A 21675-nucleotide genomic window follows, 5' to 3' on the forward strand; every position below is an offset into this window, starting at 1 on the left:
TTAGTCCACAACATTAGCCAGAAATCAAGCAAAGGACTAGACTAGTTGGAAGTAGGAATGTGTGCAGAATTCTTTATCTCAGGACTTTTGAGACCTTTATCCTCCAGGATCCTAACCTTATCCATTTCATTTCAAGTATAACCCCTCTGCATGGGACACAAATAATGCTACATCTCTGTGTTTTCTAACTAGTAACTTGGGTCTTGAAATGTTCAGTTTTGTAGAAGACCCTCTACTTTCCTTTGAGGGCTATCTCCTGTACTCTGTCCCTTGAATTTTCCAAGAACCTAAGGAGCACCCTAAGACCAAAGAGACAGTCCTCTTTCACAAGTCATTTGGAGGGGAAAAAAAGGACATCCTGATCATTCTACAGTTTCCTTTGATTCTGTTGCTGCGGCATTGCTGTTGAAACTGGTGCTGCAGTCAGGTCGTGATTGACCTTTACTCCCAGGATTCCCTTGCTGATCCAGGGTTTTCAGTCTTCATGGTGTTCCACACTTAGATTTCAAAGCTATAAAGTTTCTTTGTTCACTGCACATGCACATATGCTCAGCAGCTATCCCAAAGCACCAGCACCCTGTTGGGGCAGCTGGGCCTCCTGGCTTTCGCCATACACCCCTGTCCCTCCACACTCAAAGACCTATGTGGAACCCATATCTTAGCCTAGACTTTCCTTATGGGTTACCCTTTGAGGATCTTGTTTGTCTTTTTTTTTTTTGTTTTGTTTTTTTGCCAGAAGATGTTAGCTGGGATCATTCTAAACTGTCAGAGAGGTTCAAATGATGCTGCAGGAAGAGATCGGACTTCCCTTTCTCCTTTGTTAGCAGATCTGTACCCCTGCCTTATTTTTAAGTAGGCTCCATGCCCAGCGTGGAGTCCAACATGGGGCTGGAACTCACGAGCCTGAGATCAAGACCCAAGCTGAGATCAAGAGTTGGATGCCCAACGGACTGAGCCACCCAGGTGCCCCTGGACCACCACTTTAAATCCTGTGGAGCATCTTTTCTGAAGTCATGGAAGGTCTCATCTTGCCCTTCCCAGAGTAATGAGCATCACCTAAGAGGCCATGGCCTGAGAGGCCATGTTTTGGGTATCATATCTCATTAAATCCTCTTATCAACCTTGTAAAATAAGGCAGTAATTTACCTTGTTTTATAGAGGGAGATTTTGAGCCAAAGAGAAGTGGCTTCTCCAAGAACAAATAGCTATAGGTTATAGAGCTGGGACTTCTGGGTTCCAAACACTTTCCATTCTGGCACGTGAATTCTAATTATTCTCATTTCTATTTGATGTGTATTTACTTTTGATAGAGGGAGACGGAGTACGAGCTGGGGTGGGGGGTGGTTGCAGAGAGAGAGGGAGACACAGAATCCGAAGCAGGCTCCAGGCTCTGCGCTATCAGCACAGAGCCTGACGTGGGGCTCAAAGCCATAAACCATGAGATCATGACCTGAGCTAAAGTTGGATGCTTAACTACCCAGGTGCCCCTGGCAAGCTAGTTCTAATTTACTAAGCTAGAATGCCCTCAATTCATGACTGGTTCATCTTCCTGTTTTTTTCTTAAGTACAGAGTTAATGAAAAGCTTCTAGAACGTACAAATTTGAAGTATATGGGGCAATTAAAGTTTTTATATTTGCTCTGATATTATTTGAAATACTCTAAGGATTTGATTTATTTGGTAAATGTTTTTCATATCAGCATTAAGATAGTAATATTATTTATCATCCTTTTTTAAACATAGCAATTACGAAATAATTTGCCGACATAAAGAAGAAATCATGCTTAAAAATTCTTTGCAAAACAGCAATCCTGGTAAGACTTTACATAGTGAATTGCTCTTGGTGGTCCTAACATAAGTAAAGTCAGAGTAAGGGTGTTTTGATAATGAAAGAACAATGAAGAAAAGAACACCAATGTGTAAATTGCATGTATATATTTTTTCTTTCTTAATTTCTTTCTTTATAGTCTAATGTTCAGAATTATTTATGAAGTTAACTGTAGGTAATTGAAAATATGAGGCAGTATTATCTGAAAAGAAATTCATTATTTTAGTCATGACCCCTAAAATACCATGTGACATCTTTGTGTAATAAATACGAAAATGCTTTGTTAACTGTTTATTTAATTTTGAGAGAGAGAGAGAGAGAGAGAGAGCGAGCGAGCAGGAGAGGGACAGAGGAAGGTAGACAGAGGATCCAAAGCAGGCTCCACCACTGACAGCAGAGAGCCCAATGTGGGGCTCAAACTCGTGAGCTGCGAGATCACGACCTGAGCCAAGGTCAGATGCTTCACCAACTGAGCCATCCAGGTGCCCAGAGGAAAAAAATATTGTTAAGTTAGTACGTTTTATGTTTCCTCCATAAACATATTATAACAAATTGCACTTGTTATAAAAATGGATCTTTTATAAAATGTTTACAAATGGATTATATTTAGTAAATATTGTTACCTAGTGATTTGTCTCATTAAAAAATGAACCAGCCCTAAAACTGGGAATTCTACAGTACTTTCCTGGTACCATAAACAAATGGCAAATAATAAGAACTGCAAATCTTAGCTAGTGTGCAGTACTGCCAATGAGATTGTTTTTTACAGATAGCTTCCAGGAGTACCGAAGAAAAGCAATGCCTTGTTGAGAGGCATAGGTTATTTCACATATTATATCAACAAGGTCTCACCATTATCAACTTCACTCCTCATAAATCAAGACAGAATGAGAGGGGCGCTTGGGTGGCTGCGTCAGTTAAGTGTCCAACTCTTGATTTCAGCTCAGGTCATCATCATCTCACAGTTGGTGAGTTGGAGTCCTGTGTCAGACTTCTCTGTCAGGCTGTTTGCTGACAGCTCAGAGCCTGTGTGGCATTTTCCCTTTTCCTTCTCTCTCTGCCCCTCCCCTGTACATGCATGCTCTGTATCTCTCAAAAAAATAAACATTTAAAAACAACAACAACAACAACAACAACAACAACAACAACAAATCCAGAATGAGATATGTTGACTTCATTAGAACAATGTTTTCTTCTGTTTGTTGGAGAATTGTCATGACACTGTAATTTTGTTAGAATAAGATACTCTGTTGCCATTAGTCAAAATTTTATCTTTATAAGTATTCAAATAGGGCAACTTGGGCTCCAGAAATTATAATAACAGCACAAAGATGTTTCACAATCACACACACACACACACACACAAATGCTACTGTTGCTCCCTAGTTGTGGCACCTAGTGCACTGTACAATCTGAAAAGTAGGAAGAAAGCTTTAACTTGGCAGACTGTTACCAAAGAACTTCTGTAGGTTAGTTTTGGAAGTTACAGGGAAGGCAAAGATAGAACAGACAGCGTTTTGATCATTAAGCTGCTCATAACAGAATAGAGTTGTCCCTGCGGTTTTTGAAACAGAAAAGTTTCTGTGGTTTTTAAAAATAATTTTCAAAGGAATCATTTTTATTCATGTCCATTTGTTCACTTCACAAGTAACTCTTAAGTGCCTGTTAGCTACTAAGTGTTATCCTATTGTTGTAGAATACAAACATGCAAAAACCAGTCTCTGCACCCCAGGAGTTGTTGTTACCACTGCCATTTGTATTATTTACTCTATTTAGTGCTTACTAGGTGCCAGAGTCTCATAGAGCTTATAATTATCATTGTTATTTTGTATTGGCATTTGTTCCAGTTACCGTAAGTTCCCAGTGAGGAATCCGAGTTTTCAAGGACTGGGTAGAATCTACGGTAAGCATGCAGAGTGAGGAGTTCAGTTTGCCAGGTAGAGAGGCAGAAGGACCAACATTTGTATGTTTGACAATGTTTGTAAACTATCATGATTACGTGTTTGGCGGAGTACACAGCAGTGCAGAGGCGAAGGTGTACGAGTGAACTTAGCAGGATTTATGAGCAGCTGGGTTTTGCGGGTAGAAAACGTGTGCTATGGCAATGGTTGGGAATGAGGTGAATATCTATGTAAGACAAGCTTATGGAAGTTTGTTAGTGCTATCGAAAGGAGTAGATCTTACCCGATAGGCCTTGGGAAATTTCTTTGGTAGGATGCTTTTAGCGGCAAATAATAGGTGACTTCTAACAGTGACTAAAACAGTAGGAACCAGAAATGTTTTGATGGTTCAGTGATGTCATCAGCATCCCAGTCGTCTTTTGTTCAGTTTTGGAGTTGGTGGTATTTTTATTTCTCCTTTCCGTGGTGGCTAATTAGCAACAGCTCCAGGTATCATATTCTCACATACAACATCCAGTGGGCGGGAAGGACTGCTTTTCTTTAGGTGTTTCTTTTCACTAGGAAGAGGCTTGCAGTAGACTTCCTCTAACATTTTAAAGACTAGGTTACATCACATACTCATTCCTAAACTGGTCCCTGGTAAATCAGGTACTGTGATTAGCTTAGAATAATCCTTTCTCTTTTTGAAGCCAGGGTGAGGCCACCTTCTCTGTGTATGGAGACAATAAATATCCAAATAAAGTTGTGATTCTCTAGCAAGAATGAAGAATATGGAATGGTTCTTAGGGAGGGAGCCAGCAGTATTTGATGCAGAGATTTTGGAGAATTTGAAGCAGAAGACTAATAAGATTAGATTTGAGTTATGACACTCTGGTTATGGCATAAAATACAGATCACCAAGCCTTTTTCCTAAAGAGCCAGTGAATATTTTAGGTGATGTGGTTTCTCAGCTCTGCCCTTGTAGTGTGAAAGCAGCTATAGCAATATGTAAGTGAAGACATGGGGCTATGCCCCAATAAAACATTATTTACAGAACCAGATGGCAGGTAGGATTTGGCCTGTGGCCGTAGCTTGCTGAACCCTCATATGGAGGATAGGTTATAGGAAACCACATAAAGAGACTGGGAGGCAAAGGAAGCTCTTGTTTTCTTAGCCTAGTATTAGTCCATTATGAAACTTTCAGCTGTGTAGATTGAAAACGTCAGGGGGTTCAATTTATTCCATTAATTTTTTTTTTCAGGGCCTTGTGTCTTTCTCATTTGTTTTGCTTATTTTTTTTATTCATTTAAGAAATAACAATAATATTTGGTGGCTTTTTTTTTCCCTGCGAAAATAATCAGTTAAGAACTCATGTTTGACCAGGGCACGGGCAGGGAAAAGATAAAGCAGAGACCGAAACAGTATAGTTAATACGAATTTGTGATTCCTGAATATGAAAAGTTAGGGGGTGAGAGAGAACTCTCAGAAGACTCAGAAATATCCAGGTTGTGTGCCAGCATTTAAATTGGACATGAAAAACGTGTAGGACTTTATCAGATGAACAGAGGAGAGCAGCAGGAATGAGGACACAGTAATTATGAATTTTTTATTATTTTTGCAATGACTGCCTTTAATAGGTGTACTATATTTTTAATTTTCTAAGAAATTAAGGAGAAGAAACAAACAAAAAACTATAATCAGTAGTATGTTTTTATACTGGGTCTGATAGTTCTGTTTTTTCTAGAACAATCCCTGTTACTTCTTTTGATTCCTATCTGCCAGAAATGAACTAAGTCCTAGTTAGTTGGAAAAATTAACTGATTTTTCATATTTGAGAGGAACTTGTATATGGTAGAACATAGCGGCAACCACCAGGATTCTCTCTCTCTCTCTTTTTTTTTTTTTTTTCTGAGTAAATTAGGATTGTTGCTTGTTTCACACTTTGTGACATCATGATTTAATCTATTCCTTTTAAACCTTTCTTCAAAAGGATATATAGGAATGTAGGAATTTTCCAGGCAAATACCAAGAAAAAGAGATTCCAGGAAAGGTATTCTGTGACATAACCTTCTGACTGTAACCACGTGTATGACATCAACCCAAATAATAAAAATTTCATATAATGCAGTTGTGATAGAGGCACCACAACGACACCCAGATTTGATTATCCACTGGAAGATCTCACAGGACTCAGCATATAGTTGTTGCCTATGGTTTGTTATGGGGACAGGCTAGAAAGGCCACTCAGCACAGAGAAAAGGTGCATGGGGTGAAGTCCAGAGTAAACCAAGCACAGGCTTCCAGTAATCCTATCTTTATGGAGTTAGCAGGATGTGCTTAATTCCTCCAGCATCAAATTAGGACAGCACAAGTGAAATGTTGTCTGCCAGTACGAGGCTTATGGATACTCAGTGCCCGAGGTCAAATGCTAATCACATAGGCATCTTCTCCTTAGCGTGTCCCAAAATTCCAGGTTTCCAAAAAGAAATCAAGTGTATGGCCTTACACACACTGATTTTACCAACACTTAGGCACAGTGAGCTTCTCTTACCAAGCTAGGGACTGGTGGAAACCTTCCTTAAATCCAAGATCCCAGGGAATAACCAAGGGCCAGTCATTCAGGTAGGATATTCTGTGGGTAGCCATCTTTGGCCTGCTGGATGAAACCTTTTCTGCATAGGAATTACAGCCCTCAATTCATTTTTGGTGGTGTCTTAAAATTTTATTTTAATAGCAAGTAATATGATGGTTAACATGGTACGGTTTCAGTTTCATCATCCATATGAAGTAGGTATTTGTACAAAAAAGACTAGGGCAATATTAGGTCATTATCATCTTTTTTTATGTGATTAAGCTTTCATTATGATTCTTAGATATGATCAGCATAATGATTTTTGATTTAAAATTAGAATAAAATCTCAATTATAAGGAAAACCCAGGTTTGATTCATATAGTGCTGAATCCCTGTTTATAGTTATATTTGGTCATATTCATCAATTGTTTTCTTGCCTAAGTACACAAATAACTTGTATTTTTGTATTTTGCTTTATGTATTTTCATATACTTCCATATGGGAGACATTACCCCTATTGTGTTACTTTGATCTCTATCTTAATGTTCAAGGTGACTGTATCATGGTTAATATATGCTAAGAGTAGCTTCAATGGATACCGTGTTTGGTTGTTGTACTTTGTTTTATTGTTTTTTACATTTAATGAGCCTTATTTTTTCAGCAGTTTTAAGTTCACAGCAAAATATAATAGAAAGCACAGAGAGTCTCCATATACCATACCATGCACCCGTACACGCCTAGCCTCCCCTGTTGTTAACATCTTGCACGACAGTGGTCCGTTTTTAGTAGTAATTTTTTTTCAGTTCTTTTGTTTAGTTTTGAGTGACAGAGCATGTATGCGTGTGAGCAGCCAAGGGGCAGAGGGAGAGGGGGGAAAGAATCCTGTGCTGTCAGCACAGAGCCTGATGCAGGACTTGATCCCATGAACTGTGAGATCATGACCTGAGCTCAGATCCAGACATGGACGCTGAACCAATTGAGCCACCCAGGCACCCTGACAAGAGTGGTGCATTTTATATGGACACTAACTCATCATGTTCAGGCAAAGTCTCTAATTTGCATTAGTGTTCAGCCTTGGTGTTATACGTTCTATGAGTTTTAACAAATGTGTAATGATGTGAATCCACCTTTGTCGTATCGTGTGAAAAGAGTTTCACTGCCTTAAAAGTCCTCTGTGCTTGGGCGCCTGGGTGGCTCAGTCGGTTAAGTGTCCGACTTCGGCTCAGGTCATGATCTCGTGGTTCACGAGTTCGAGACCCGCGTCAAGCTCTGGAATGACAGATCGGAGCCTGGAGCCTGCTTCCGATTATGTGTCTCCCTCTCTCTCTGACCCTCCCCCCATTCATGTTCTGTCTCTAAAATAAATAAATGTTAAAAAATTTTTTAAAAAATCGTCCTCTGGGCTGTGCCCCTTTTTCCCTACATTCACCCCAACCCTTACCTCCATAGTTTTGCTCTTTCCAGAGTGTCATATAGTAACAATCATACAGTGGATATCGTTGAATGTTTAGAAAATTAAAATTCCCCACTAATTGAATGTAGGCATTCAAGATATTCTTTGCCCTTTGTTTTGTTTTGTTGCTCATCAGTAGAGGATCTGATGACATATGCCTTCCATGAAAAAAAGCATGATTTCTCTAGATGTGTGTCACCTAATGGGGAGGGTTGAGGAAAATGACATCATGAGCCACTACATAGCACTAACATTGGGATCATCCTCTGTGATGTTCAGTGGGTCTAGATAGACTCTCTAGCAATGGAAGGAGACAGTCTCGAGAAGTTAGAACTTTATCAAATTGGAATGCCAAATTCTTCCTACTTACCTTGCCATTGGAAATAAGGCCAGGGAGAGTCTGTTTGCTGTGATTTGGCCATGCTGCAAGGTACAATAGCTATGGAGCACATTTGTGAGGTGTTGTTTCATCCTAAAACTGAACAGTCTCTCCTAAATGGCTGGGGGAAGTTCTGCTGTGTTACAGCAAAATAAAAAAAAACTCTCTTTTAACTTCTCTAGGAGTGGAAGTCCAGAAAAATCACGCTAGTTGCAGTTTGAAATTGTCAGCTTGTGATAATCATTCTCCTAACGATGCCAGTTTCCTCCATTGTCATAGAGTTGGTCAGTGATGGCCATTGTAAACATCAGTTCACCTGTAGGTGTCAAATTCCGATAAAACCCATTCTTGCTTTTGGTCAATATAGAGGAGAAAGTAAGATTTCTTAGTGCTTTAAGCCTACGAAGGGTATAATTACCATTCAGTGTAGTGTGGTTTCCAGGTGTGGTCCCAAAGCAATACTTTTTAACAAATCATAAGCCGTACACTTGTAATTTCCTCTATTTTTCGATTGTTGATTTAACATGTATTTTGCTTTCTTCTTTAGGATCAGATGAGAAGGCTGAGGAAGACTCTATAACCAGGTAGGGTTTTTATGGATTTGTAAAAATGACATTCGTCGGGGCACGTGGGTGGCTCAGTCGGTTAAGGGTGTGACTCTTGATTTCAACTCAGGTTTGTGAGTTCAAGCCCCACGTCGGGTTTTGCGCTGACAGCCTCCTTGGGATATCTTTCCCGATTTCTGTGTGCACTCACTCTCAATGTATAAAGGAACGAAATGAAATGAAATGGACAATGAAAGGAAAGGAAGTGAAATGAATGAACTGAAAATTATGTGTTTCCTAAGGGAACGCAGAGAACAAAAGCAGTTGTTGCGTGTTCTACCCTGGACAAGACATTATATCCTATGCATAACATCTCTTAAGTTATATAGGCATTGCATAGCTTTGCAAAATAGCTGTGTTGTTGTAGCCTACTTTTTATTAGTTTGGCAACTGTGGTTCAGGGAGGTTGATGACTCGACCCTGATTCCATAGTTAATGGGTAGCTGAGGGGCTTTGCCCATCAGCCCGTGAAGCTTCCACATCCATTCTCTGGTTCCTCAGCAGCACTGAGATGAAGATACAGATCCTAGGGCAGATCAACTCAGAATGTCAAAGCTAATCATGTCAGAACTCTAATTTAGTGTTTTCTTAAGAAACCAGGTTAGCGCAAGCATTTGCCCATATGTATTTGAGCACTAGTGCTAACAAAATAATTAGGCCGTGGTAACTAGTCCCTTGTTTTTACCATCCGAGATTTTAGGGTGGATGTCAGCTATGGCCATGGTGTCACAGCTTTTACATAATAAGCAAGATGTCGTCAGGCAGCTCCTTAGATGTGGTGATAGCTCCTCTTCTTGAGACAAATGAGTTTTCCGTAAGGGAAGGGTATCTAGTTGTAGACCATGTTACGTTAATTAAATTCAGTCTCTATCTCAAGGATATTGCTAGGATATTTCGAGGATTCTCTGTTGCCTAAGTTCCCAGTCTGGTTTCCCTTTGGGCTAGTACCCTTGACTAGTTCTAGGAAGCTTTTTCTTTTTTTGGGAGATTTTTTCCCCATGACGTTTCTGTACCGTGTTTTTGCCTTTTTACTTTCTTCTCTGGGTTTCTTGGTATTTCTTTTTTTTTCCATTAATATTTCCCCTTCTGCCAGCTAAGGACTCTCCATTTTTCCAGAGGCCAAATCAAAAGTACTTAGAGTCTCAAGATTTAGGGAACCTCAGAGATTAATTCATCAAAATACCCTCTGGTAATTCAAACTCTGTTTAACCTCCTTGCCGAATGGTTGCTTACATGGACAGTTTGAAACTGAAAAGAAATTGAAGTGACCTAGTTGGATATGATAAGTCACAGAAATGAGATTTAAATTCGGGTTCTTTTCCTTCTTTTTTCTTTCATTTCTTTCTTTGTTTTTTGTCTTCATCTTGCAGACAAATATTTTAATAATAGAAATCAAATACCCAGTACTGGAATCACCGGATCCTATGGGATTTGTGTTTTTAATTTGTTGAGGCCCCTCCATACTGGCTTTCACTGTGGCGATACCAATTTACATCCCATGACCGGTGCACAAGGGTTGTTTTTTCTCCACACCCTGAGCAACCCTTGTTGTTTCCTGTGTGTTGAAACTGAGCCATTCTGACAGATGTGAGGTGAGAAGTCATTGTGGTAACGTTTATACATTTAATTTTGAACCATTTCAGAGCATTCCCTGCCTGTCACATTTGGTTATGGAAACTCAGACTGGGTCTTTCCTGGAGATTTCACAGGTTAGGAGAGGTCGAGGCAAAATAGAGAACTGAAAGCTTTTTTAAAACAGGGTCCAAATTGTGAAAGACCTGTACTCTGGAAACCGTAAAACACTGATGAAAGAAATTGAAGGTGACGGAAAGAAAGAGAAAGACATCCGATGCTCACAGATGGGAAGAATACATATTTTTAAAGTGTCTACACTACCCAAAGCCATCTACAGATGTCATGCAATCCCTGTCAACATACCAACAGCATTTGTCACAGAGCTAGACAAACAATCCTAAACGTTGTATAGAACCACAAAAGACCTTGAATGGCCAAAGCAATATTGAAAACGAGGAAACCTGGAGGTATCGCAATCTCAGCTTTCAAGTTGTATTCCAAAGCTGTAGTAATCCAAACAGTATGGTGGGTACTGGCGTACAAAATAGCCTCCTAGCTCAGTGGACTAGAACCGCAAACCCAGACATAAATCCACCAGTGTATGGTCAGTTCATCTTCCACAAACAGGAAAGACTATCCAGTGCGGAAAAGGCAGTCTCTTCACCAAATGGTGTTGGGAAAACTGGACAAGTCACATGCCAAAGAATGAACCTGGACCAATTTCTGTACCGTACACACAAAGAAACTCAAAATGAATTAAAAACCTAAGTGTGAGTCCTGAAACCATAAAAAACAAAAAACAAACAAACAAACAAACAAAAAAGAATCCTTGAAGAGAGCACAGGCCCTCATTTCTCTGACTTTGGCTGTAGCAACATTTTACTAGTTATGCCTCTTGAGCCAAGGGAAATAAAACAAGAATAAAGTATGGGGACTATACCAACCTACGAAGCTTTTGCACAGGGAAGGAAACCGTCAAAACTGAAAGGCAACCTCTGGAAGGGAGAACAAATTTGGAAATGTTTTGCAAATCCAGTAAAGGGTTAGTATCCACAATGTCTAAAAAATTGATACATGTCAACATCACCCCCCTCCAAAAAAGCCCAGTTTACAAATGAGCAGTAGACATCACCAGACACTTTTCCAAAGACAACATACAGATGGTCAACAGACACATGAAAAGATGCTCCCCAAAGTACAACGAGATACCACGTCACACCTGTCAGAATGGCTACACTCCAAGACACAAGAAGCAAGTGTTTGCGAGGATGTGGAGACAAAGGAAACCTCTTGCACCGTTGGTGGAAATGCAAATGGGTGCGGCCCCTGTGGAAAACAGTATGGAGGTTCCTCAAAAAATTAAAAACAGAACTCTCCTATGATCCAGTAATTGCACTACTGGATACTACCCAAGAGAATACAAAAACACGAATTCCACGGGACACACGCACTCCTGTGTTTATTGCAGCATTATTTCCAACAGCCAGCGCAAGCGTCCATTGACAGATGAGTGAACGAAGAAGAAGCCCTATATGGATGTATGTGTGTGTGTGTGTATATGTATATCCATACACATACACACACACACACACACACACACACACACACACACACACACACTGTAATATTACTCAATCATAAAACAATGAAATCTTGCCATTTGCAATCACCTGGATGGAGCCTGAGTGTAGTATGGTAAGCAAAGTCAGGGAAAGACAAATGCCATATGATTTTACTCATGTAGCACTTAAGAAACAACAAACGAGCAAAGGGAGGAAACAAAAGGGGAGACAAACCAAGAAATAGGCTCTTAACTGCAGAGAAGGAACGGATGGTTGCGGAGAGGAGGTGAGTGGTGGGAGGGATGAAAGAGATGATGGGGATGAAGGAGTGCCCTTGTCATGATGAGCACGGGGTGAGTATGGAGTTGGTGAATCACTATATTGTACAACTTAAACTAATATAACTCTGGATGTTGCTATTACTGGAATTAAAATAAAACTTCATGAGGAAACCAGAGGACAACTTTTAATGATACCAAGAAACTTCGTGGAATAAACAGATACTTGACCTTTCCCTTAACTTTTTAAAATTTTGTTTTTAAATGAATGAACATGTTTTTGTTGTATTTTTTTGCTCTAAAGGCTTTCCGACACACCTGTTCCTGATGATTCATGGTCTACATCAGCTAGCCAAGACTTAGATTTTGGTACCAAGGTAAAGTACCCTCCTGTGAAACTCACTTTCCTGCTCTGAATTGAGTTTTCTCCCTTATTTACTCTGAAAATTTAAGAGGAGCCTGTGTATCATCATTTTATGTGTGTCATGGAAAGTTAGCAAGAACAAACCACTTTACAGATACATGACGCATTGAATGTTTTCTTTTGTTTTCTTTTGTTGTACTTTGGTAAATCCTACAGGTGGAGGCTGATGAAAGAATGGGCTGGAAAATATATAATGACCGTCAAATTATATTGGGAAAAGCTTTTCCATAATGGAGGCAATATGACATTGCTTAAGGATAAGGATTCTTACTGTGATAGTAACATGACTGATAATACTCATGCCTAAATGAAACCTGAGTGGGTCCAAGTATCTATTGTAGGTTGCCCCCCCCCCCCGCCCCGGGCAAGTTTAATTTTGGTGAGATACAGGATTTTCCTTTGGCTCTATCCTTTGTTCTACATTTAGACTAAAATCATATTAGAAAATGTAGAAATTTAGGTGTTTACATTATTTCTCAACATTTACGTTACAAAAGTGTTCCCCTGTAGTTTTGAAATAACTCCATGAAGAGTAAGGTAAAATGGTGCATCTCCCCGAAGAATACGTATTTTGCTGAAAAGAGTAGCTCTATGAGCAGAGGCTCTTCATAGCCAAGTTGTCAAATTTCTAATTTCAGAAATCTTTCCTATTCTAGCTTTGAAAACTATCTCCTCCTAGTCCTTGTGTCAGATTCTAAAATTTAAAGTTTCAGACATGTGATATTTATTTCAGTATTCATTTCAAAGCCCCTAAATCTTGATAAGCTCCTGGAGGTTAGGAAACACACTTGTTTGACTCCTGGAGCTGCTAGAATAAAGTCTTGCTTGGAAGAAACAATGTCATAGTTTTTGAATGTGAATAAATGAGTAGGGAAATGGAATTCCGTAGAATGGAGTTGGAAAAGTAACAAAATGCGCCTGATATATCACAATTAAATATGTGAATTTAAAAAGTCAGGCTTCAGTTTATATTCCGTTTTAGTGTTTAACATGTATACACGCAAATGAATTCTATTGAGGAAATCAGGAGTTACATAAGAAAGAAGGTTACAGTATATTTTTAGTATCCTCCCATTGTGAGCTTAGAATTGCAGAGAAAAAGTCCTCAGCCTTTGTTTGTTTAACCCCATCTGTGTCCCATTACATACATCCTTTGAAGGTTCCCATTTCTTCCTAGAATTCTCATTCCCAATTCTTTCTCCATAGTGAATGTTGACGTGTTAGGAACCTCTCTTTTTCTGTTCTTTTCTTAGTCTAGTAATAATTTCTAGCCCTTCGGAAGCGATAGATGCCAGGAATTGAACAATTTATTTATACTGAAAAAAATTAAATTCTTCTTTCCAGTATTTATAACCAGATAACTGTAGAGTGATAAGAGTCAGTATTATTAGAGATATACTGTGAATCAAAGCCTCTCTTTTACGTAAATATTGTATAGATAGATAGATAGATAGATAGATAGATATAGATATAGTTAGATAGATATAGATAGAGATATATATAATATATGCATATATACACATATACATTTACACTTATACACACACACACACATATATATATATATATATACATACACACGCACACACACACACACACATATATATATATATGCACATATATAGAGACATATATCTTTAAAAGGTTTAAAAGAGACTATTGTTCATAGTATACTCCCAATCCTACTTATGTACCTGTTGAAAAATGTATGTTGTTTCCACTTACCTTCCTTTGCTCACATTTTTCCTTTTCTTTTTTGTCTTAAGCTCATGCTTGATTGATTGGTCACATGTTATTTTTTTTTTTTTTTCCTTTTTCCCTCTTCAACCCCCATGCTTTTTACGGTATTTTTAAAAAGTTTTTTAAAGTTTATTTATTTTTGAGACAGAGAGAGACACAGAGTGCAAGCGGGTTAGGGGCAGACACAGAATCCAAAGCAGGCTGCAGGCTCCGAGCTGTCAACACAGAGCTCAACGTGGGGCTGAAACCCACAAACCGTGAGATCATGACTCATGAGCTGAAGGTGGATGCTGAACTGACTGTGCCACATACGTGTTCCCCGCACCAGGCTCTTTTTTAATGGTTACCCTACCCTAATTTGTCCTTGTAGAAACTATTTCTTTAGTGTCTGTTCTTTTAGTACATCACTTTCTGTCAACTCCATTGTCAACATATTGGTTATGGAATTCTACTGTCTGTGTGTGGTTTCCATCCAGGACTCATTGCCCCACAAGGTTTATTATTCTTGTTTTTCTCTTTCTTGGAAGGAGCTGAGCTAAATGTTTTTGTAATGTTTGTATTTCTCTTGGGAAGGGAGGGAGAGAGAGAAAGAATGAGCAAGTGCTCGTTGCTGTGATCTGAAAATATGCAAGGTATGATCTCAGTCCTTTTGTATTTGTGGAGGGCTGTTTTGTGACCCAGGATGTCACTTGGAGACATTGGAGAATGTTCTATGTGCACTTAAGAAGAATGTGCATTCTACTGCTGTTGGATGAAAAGATCTTAATATATCGGTGTTGATATCCATGTATATAAATGTATATATTAGGCCAATATATATCTATGTATATCTGAATACATCTGGTCCAATGACACATTGGATCTGTGTTTCCTTACTGATTTTCTGCCTTGACGACCCGCCTGTTGCCATGAGTGGAGTCTTAAAGTCGTCTACAATCATGGTATTTGTATGTATACACTTAATCATGTTTGTGATTAATCGATTCATATGTGTGGGCGTTTCACTCTGGGGCCATAAACATTTGCAATTGTTAGCTCCTCTTGATGGATAGACCCCTTAATTATGATCCAATGCCCTTCTGAATCTGTTACTACAGTCTCTGGTTTAAAATCTAGTCTTTCTGGTGGAAGTGTGGCGACTCCAGCTTTCTTTTGACTTCTGGTAGCATGATAGGTGGTTCCCCATAGCTTCACTTTGAATCTGGAAGTGTCCTGGGGTTTAACATCAGTGTCTTGCTGACAACATATAGATGGATCTTGTTGTTTGGTTTTGTTTTGTGTTTTATCCATTCTGATTCCCGGTGTCTTTTGATTGGGGCATTGAGTCCATTCACACTCAGAGTGATTAGTTAAAGATATGGATTTAGTGTCATTGTGTTATCTGAAGGTTTCATGCTTTTGGTGAGGCCTCTGGTCCTTTGTAGTCTCTGCTGCTTTCCACTCACAGACTCGTCCCTTAGGATCTCCTGCAGGGCTGGTTTCGTGGTCATGAACTCCATTAGGTTTTGTTTGTCTGGGAAAGCTTTTCTCTCTCTTTCTATTCTAAATGACAGCCTTGCTGGGGAAGGGATTCTTCGCCGCATATGTTCCCATTCAGCACACTGACCGTTTGCTACCCCTCCCTTCTGCCCTGCCAAGTTTCTTTGGACAGGTCTGCTGCTACCCTTATGTGTCTTCCCTTGTCGAATAAGACCCGTTTGTCCCTAGCTGCTTTCAGAATCCTCTCCTTATCTTTGTAGTTTTCCAGTTTTGCTATGGCATGTCGTGGTGTTGACCTGGGTTTGTGGATTCGGAAAGGAATTCTCTGTGCCGCCAGGACTTGGATGACCGTTTCCTTCTCCAGATGAGGGAAGCTCCCAGCTATACATTGTTCAAACAAACCTTCTGCCCCTTTCTCTCACTCTTCTTCTTCTGGGACTCCTAGGATGTGGCTAATATTTCATCTCACCGAATCACGTAGGTCTCTAGTACCTGCCTCGTGATCTAGTCATTTCCTTCCTTTCCTTTCTCTGCTTCATCTTTGTCCACAATTGTATCTTCTGTTTCACCGATTCTGTCTGCTGCTTCTCCCATCCTTGCTGTCACTGCATCTAGTTTACTTTGTATCTCCTTTACACCATTTCATTTTCAGCGTTCATCGTGACGATTCCTTAGGTCCTTGATCTCTGAAGCAGTAGATTGTCTGCTGTCTTCTATGCGTGGTTTCAAGCGCAACTATGCGTCTTATGAGTGTCATTCCTAAAATGTGCTCACACATATTGTTTCTGTCTCTTTTGAGCACTTCACTGGCTGTCCTTTCTTCCCGGAATTTTTTTTGAGCGGAATTCTTCCATTTCGTCGTTTTGGCTAGATTCCTGCCCTTTATGTGTTTGAATAGCTTGTTCTCTGTCCCACACCTGCGAGTACTACTATATTAAAAAGAGCTCCTATACTGTCCAGGGCCTGGCAGTTGAACAAATGTGTTTTGGAGTGTGTTGTGTGCACTCTTTCGGTGCGTCTTTGGCTGCTGTTCTCGCTACTTGGAGTGGTGGTTTGGGCCCTCCACCTGATGGGCTTTGATTTGTTTGTTGAAGTAATCCTGGAAACAAGGAGAAGAAGGTGGTGAAGAATCCTTAGCCCAAACAAAAAGAGAAATGACTGGAATGGAAAAAAAGACCAAGCAGTGACTCTAAGGAGCTATAGGGCTTAATCCAGAAAGAGAGGGAGGAAAATGAAGAAGGTGATCTAGAAAACTATAGAGAAAATGCGCAATCAAACAAACAAAGAACCAGAACAGAAGAACAAAGTAAAAAATATATATCTGTATCTATATCTATATCTATATCTATATCTATATCTATATCTATATCTAGGTATATCTAAATATAGATATATAGGTATATATTAAGATAAATAGATATATGTAGATATATAATTTGCTTTGACCCACGTCAACTCGAGACTCCTAGGCTGTTTCCAAAGAGAGAAGAAGTAAGAGCAGAGTAGAAAGAGAAAAAAGGGAAAAGAGAAGAAAGGGAAAGCAAAGGAAAGAAAAGATGGGCGCCTGGGTGGCTCAGTAGCTGAAGCGTCCGACTCTTGAATTTGGCTCATGTCATGTTGTCGCTGTTGGTGGGTTCGAAACCCCCATCAGGTTCTGCAGTGAGAGCATGGATCCTGCTCGGATTCTCTCTCTCTCCCTCTCTCTGCATCTCTTCTGCTTGATCACTCACTCTCTCTCTCAAAATAGAGAAATAAACATTAAAAAAGAAAAGGAAAGACAAAAGAATAATAACTCAAATGAAAACAAACAAACAAACAAAGAAACTAAGATAGAAAACTGGAGGAGAGTTGTCTATTGGTGCCTGGGACTGGTGGCTGTGCTGGTCCAGAGGAGGGGCTGTGTGGTCCCATCAGTGTCAGTCTCACTCCTACAGAGAAGCAGTTACGAGGCACAGAGAGCCAGGGTTCGGTGTAATGGGCCTGCCTCCACGGAGGCTCACTGTCCATTCCCTGAAGCCCCACGATGTTGGTCATGGGGAGAGAAATGGCGACACCCCAATATCTCCTCCCCACACGAGGTGTCTCAAAACTCACTGTTTAGGCTGTCCTCACGGAATAGCCTGGGGAGCCGGCTTGCCTTGCTGCACAGTCCCCTGTGCCACCTGAGCACTGAGCTGGGATTCAAAACCCTGTAGGATCCCGCGTTGCTCGGACCTGGTAGTGGAGTTGCGCCACTCTGCCCAGTGGACAGAGGGCCTCTGGCTCGTGCCTGCACGGTCTTTTTCCCTTGGGCAGGCAATACCTCCCCTTTCCACCAAACTCAAGGTGTTCTCTCCCAGTGTAGCCCTGAGATTGCTACCAAGCCTAGGGGCGGCTCCCTCCCTACCAGGCATGGGAGGTGGTAGCTCTGGTCTAGAGAAAGTCTGGCAACCTTGAAAATCCTGTTTTTTAGCCTCTAAGGCTGTTTTGCAAAGTAGAAACTGGCCCTCTGGATCTCTCCTTGGTCTGTGGTCTGGACAGGCTTTCTCATATCCAAATGCACTTCCCACAGCCTCTCTCTCTACCTTCCTTTCGTTTCTCCACCAAAGGGCTTCCCCCACTCCATGCCTGTGCTGCCCATTTTATTTCTCCCAATTCGCATACACACCCTTCTGTCCCGCCAAGCTGTCACTTTGCACCTGTGGAGATTTTTCTGTCCCTCTGCCTCCTGTATTCCTGGTATTGCAAGTGTTGTGACCTCAATAGTGCTGTGTTTGAGGCACAAGGGAAATTCTGATCCCCTCCCCTGCCATCTTAACTCCTCCCTCCACCTTTTACTTTCCTTTTCGCAATTTCAAAGTTGGGTGCCTAATCGACTAAGTCACCCAGGCCCCCCAAGAATGCTTGTTTTCAATGGGAAGATGTTCGAAGGCCAATAAAATGGCCCTAGTGTCCAGAAAAGAATGGCAAAGTTAGAATGCGTTTTTGATTTTCTCATTTGGGGCTATAATAAGTTCCAGTAAACTCTTAGTGGAGACATCATATAGGTATACATTTGACCCTTGAACAAGATGGGTTTGGACTGTGGGAGTCCACATACATACAGATTTTTTTCAATAAATACACTACCATCCTGTAAACATATTTTCTCTTCCTTATGATTTTCTTTTTCGTCTTGTTTTTCTTTTTTTTAATTATTTATTTTGTGAGAGAGAGAGAAGACAGAGCACGTGAGTAGGGAAACGGGGGCAGAGAGAGAATCTTCATCAGGCTCCACACTGCCAGCGTTGAACTCAGGTCACGACCTGAGCCAAAGTCAAGAGCCTGACCCTGAACCGACAGTGCCACCCAGCACCCCTTTTTTACGATTTTCTTAGTAACCTTTTCTTTAGTTTATAGTGTAAGAATACAGTATGTAATACATATAACAGGGAAAACATGCATTAATCGACTGTGTCTATTGTTGGTAAGCTCAGCATTCCGTTATCCTAACCCTGACTTTCCATGCTCAGTTTACAGAGTCAATGGCCAAATGAGGCCGAAAAGGTAGATGAGACCTAGAGAGCATATACAAGCGCTTCTGCTTTAATGTTCTGGTTTTCAATACATATATACTTTTTTGATTTTTAAGTGTTATTGCTTTTAAAGTAGGAAATTCAGTAGTAATTTTGGGTTTTTTTGATTTGGTTTTGAGGTTTCAAAAGATATTTGTGGATTTTCGAGTGCATGGCCATCAGAGCCCGTAACCCTTGCTTTGTTCAAGGGTCAACAGTATAGTGATTTGGTACTTTTGAGATCTACTCAGTGAGATTAGTGTAAATGTTTTGACCTTAATTAATTTGTCCTTGTATACTGAGTACGTACCAAGCAGTTAGCTACTGAGTGTACAAGGGGAGGGTTTAGGTTGTTGTGGTCGGAGCAGAAAAGTAAGTCGACAGCAATCCATTATAAGTGACTATAAAGGCTTCATCGATAGGAAATGGACAATGTTAGTTGAGAGAACATTGGGGGCATTTGCAGTGAGGATGACGATGAGAGTGGGAGTGGGAATTTTGGTAGTCAGAAAAGATCTGAGGGTGGCAAAAGGTGCCAAGTGAAAGATGAGAAGGACCAGTCGTGTAGACCGTGGCGAGGGACATTCTGGACGGAGAGGACCACGGATCATCATTTTACTCCAATGTCTTAGAGTGACCAAGAAGTAGGAAGACCCACTCCACCATCATAATCATTATTATTGTTGTGTGTAAAAACGAAAAGGTGCATAGTGAAATGAGTGCTTGGCACATTTTAGGTGACTAAGACATAAATGTTCTTATACTTGCCGTTTGAATGCTTACTACACATTCTGAAGAGTTCCATACCTATATCTACATATTTTTTTGCTACTAGTTCACCATGATTTTAAGAAAAGTTTTTCTTACTACTTTGCCATTCGATCCAACCCTTCTTTCGTCCAGAAAAAGGTCAAGCCTTTGTTTACCTAAACGAAGCAGCAGCTACAACAGTGTTTTGTTGATACTCAACATGATATACTCCAAAGTTTCTGATCATGTGAGGTATGAATTGACACTGAAACAAATGTCTGCCATTTTATTAGAAGTAGTTTTCATTTATAGCAAGTACACTTTTAAAGAATTTGTTTCAAAACTTATTTCAAATGTCCTTTTATTTTGGTCAGGAATGCAAAGGAAGGTGTTTTGTTAGTTCCTTTTTGAAATCTGCATACAAGTCAGGCTTCTGCCTTTGAAGGTACTTATTCTGGCCTTCCGTGATCAGTTTAGAGAGTCCATAGCCAAATGAAGATTCAATGGTACGCTGAATCAAGAGAGCGTATATGAGGTTTGGTATTTAAAGGTTTTGGTGTTCAATACGTTTTTCTTATTTGTAAGTCTGATTGTTATTTAAGTCATAAATTCAGATATTTTCTTGGAAAAGGCTTATGCAGTCTTCACGCAACTCATTACTGATGCTACTTTTAACAGAGTATGTCTGAGAAGCCCAACAAATATGTTCCTCATTTCTCTGGAGCTGTGGATCAGAAAGGGCAAAGTATATTAAATGGACAAGTAGAAGGTAAGAACTGTATTTTATGCAAAGGTCATTTGACAGAATGTTGATTTAAAACAGGAATACTGATATATTCTAATATGTAAAGAAAACGTCCTGTTAAGTGCATAGGAAAGAGAAAGAGATGTGAAAAGGAGATAAGTTGCATATCGTATGTGGTGCCAGCAACAGATTAAATTGAGAGTGCCACCAAAGGAGCTAAATGACTAGTTCCCTTTCAAGATACTGGAAGGCCTAAGGAGCCTCAGGAAAGAAGAGAAGAGCCAAAGAGGGAATGATGTGAATGGCCGAGACTACAGGGAGTAAATGAAGGAAAGTAAGCCGGTGTGTATTGTGTTTCTACTGGAAGGTGGTAAAATACACTAGTACTTTAGAGGGAATAGCAGACGATTTGAAATGCAGCCAACACTATCAGGTGAGCTTCTCGTACCAGAATTTGTCAGAGTCGTATCCCCAAGTGTTCCCACTCTTACTGTTATCCTCACTGTTGGCAAGACATTAAGGACTGACCTAGCTGATGATGCAGAGATATGTCCTAACTACCATGGATGAACATAAGCATTTGTAGTCAGCGATAAATGTATATACGTTAATGCCATATAAAATGGGGGTACTTCATACGGTAGAATCAATTAGGGCAAAATAAGAGAATTGGAAGGAGGGTCAGATAGGGAGACATCAAGATAACTCATCTGACATTTTGGATGCCGTATTTGTGACTTTTGATTATTTTGGCAATAACTGCCTTTAATAGGTGAACTATATTTTTAATGTTCTAGGAAAATAAGGAAAAGAAACAAAAAAACACTATAATCAGTAGTATGCTTTCATATTCTGTCTGATAGTTCTGATTGT

General features: G+C 40.0%; 1 protein-coding gene across 1 annotated transcript in view; it reads left to right on the forward strand.

The window, feature by feature from the left end:
- Positions 1 to 21675, forward strand: part of LOC145715479 (ankyrin repeat domain-containing protein 26-like) — an 89115-nt gene that overhangs the window by 14746 nt on the left and 52694 nt on the right. The window contains exons 5-8 of the mRNA XM_081795673.1: positions 1743 to 1813; positions 8659 to 8695; positions 12436 to 12508; positions 20736 to 20826. Of these exons, the coding sequence (XP_081651799.1) occupies positions 1743 to 1813; positions 8659 to 8695; positions 12436 to 12508; positions 20736 to 20826 (272 nt within the window). The remainder of the gene's footprint in view (positions 1 to 1742; positions 1814 to 8658; positions 8696 to 12435; positions 12509 to 20735; positions 20827 to 21675) is intronic.

The sequence above is a fragment of the Panthera onca genome, chromosome A1 (assembly GCF_046562875.1).
Source record: "Panthera onca isolate mPanOnc1 chromosome A1, mPanOnc1 haplotype 2, whole genome shotgun sequence".
Taxonomy (NCBI): domain Eukaryota; kingdom Metazoa; phylum Chordata; class Mammalia; order Carnivora; family Felidae; genus Panthera; species Panthera onca.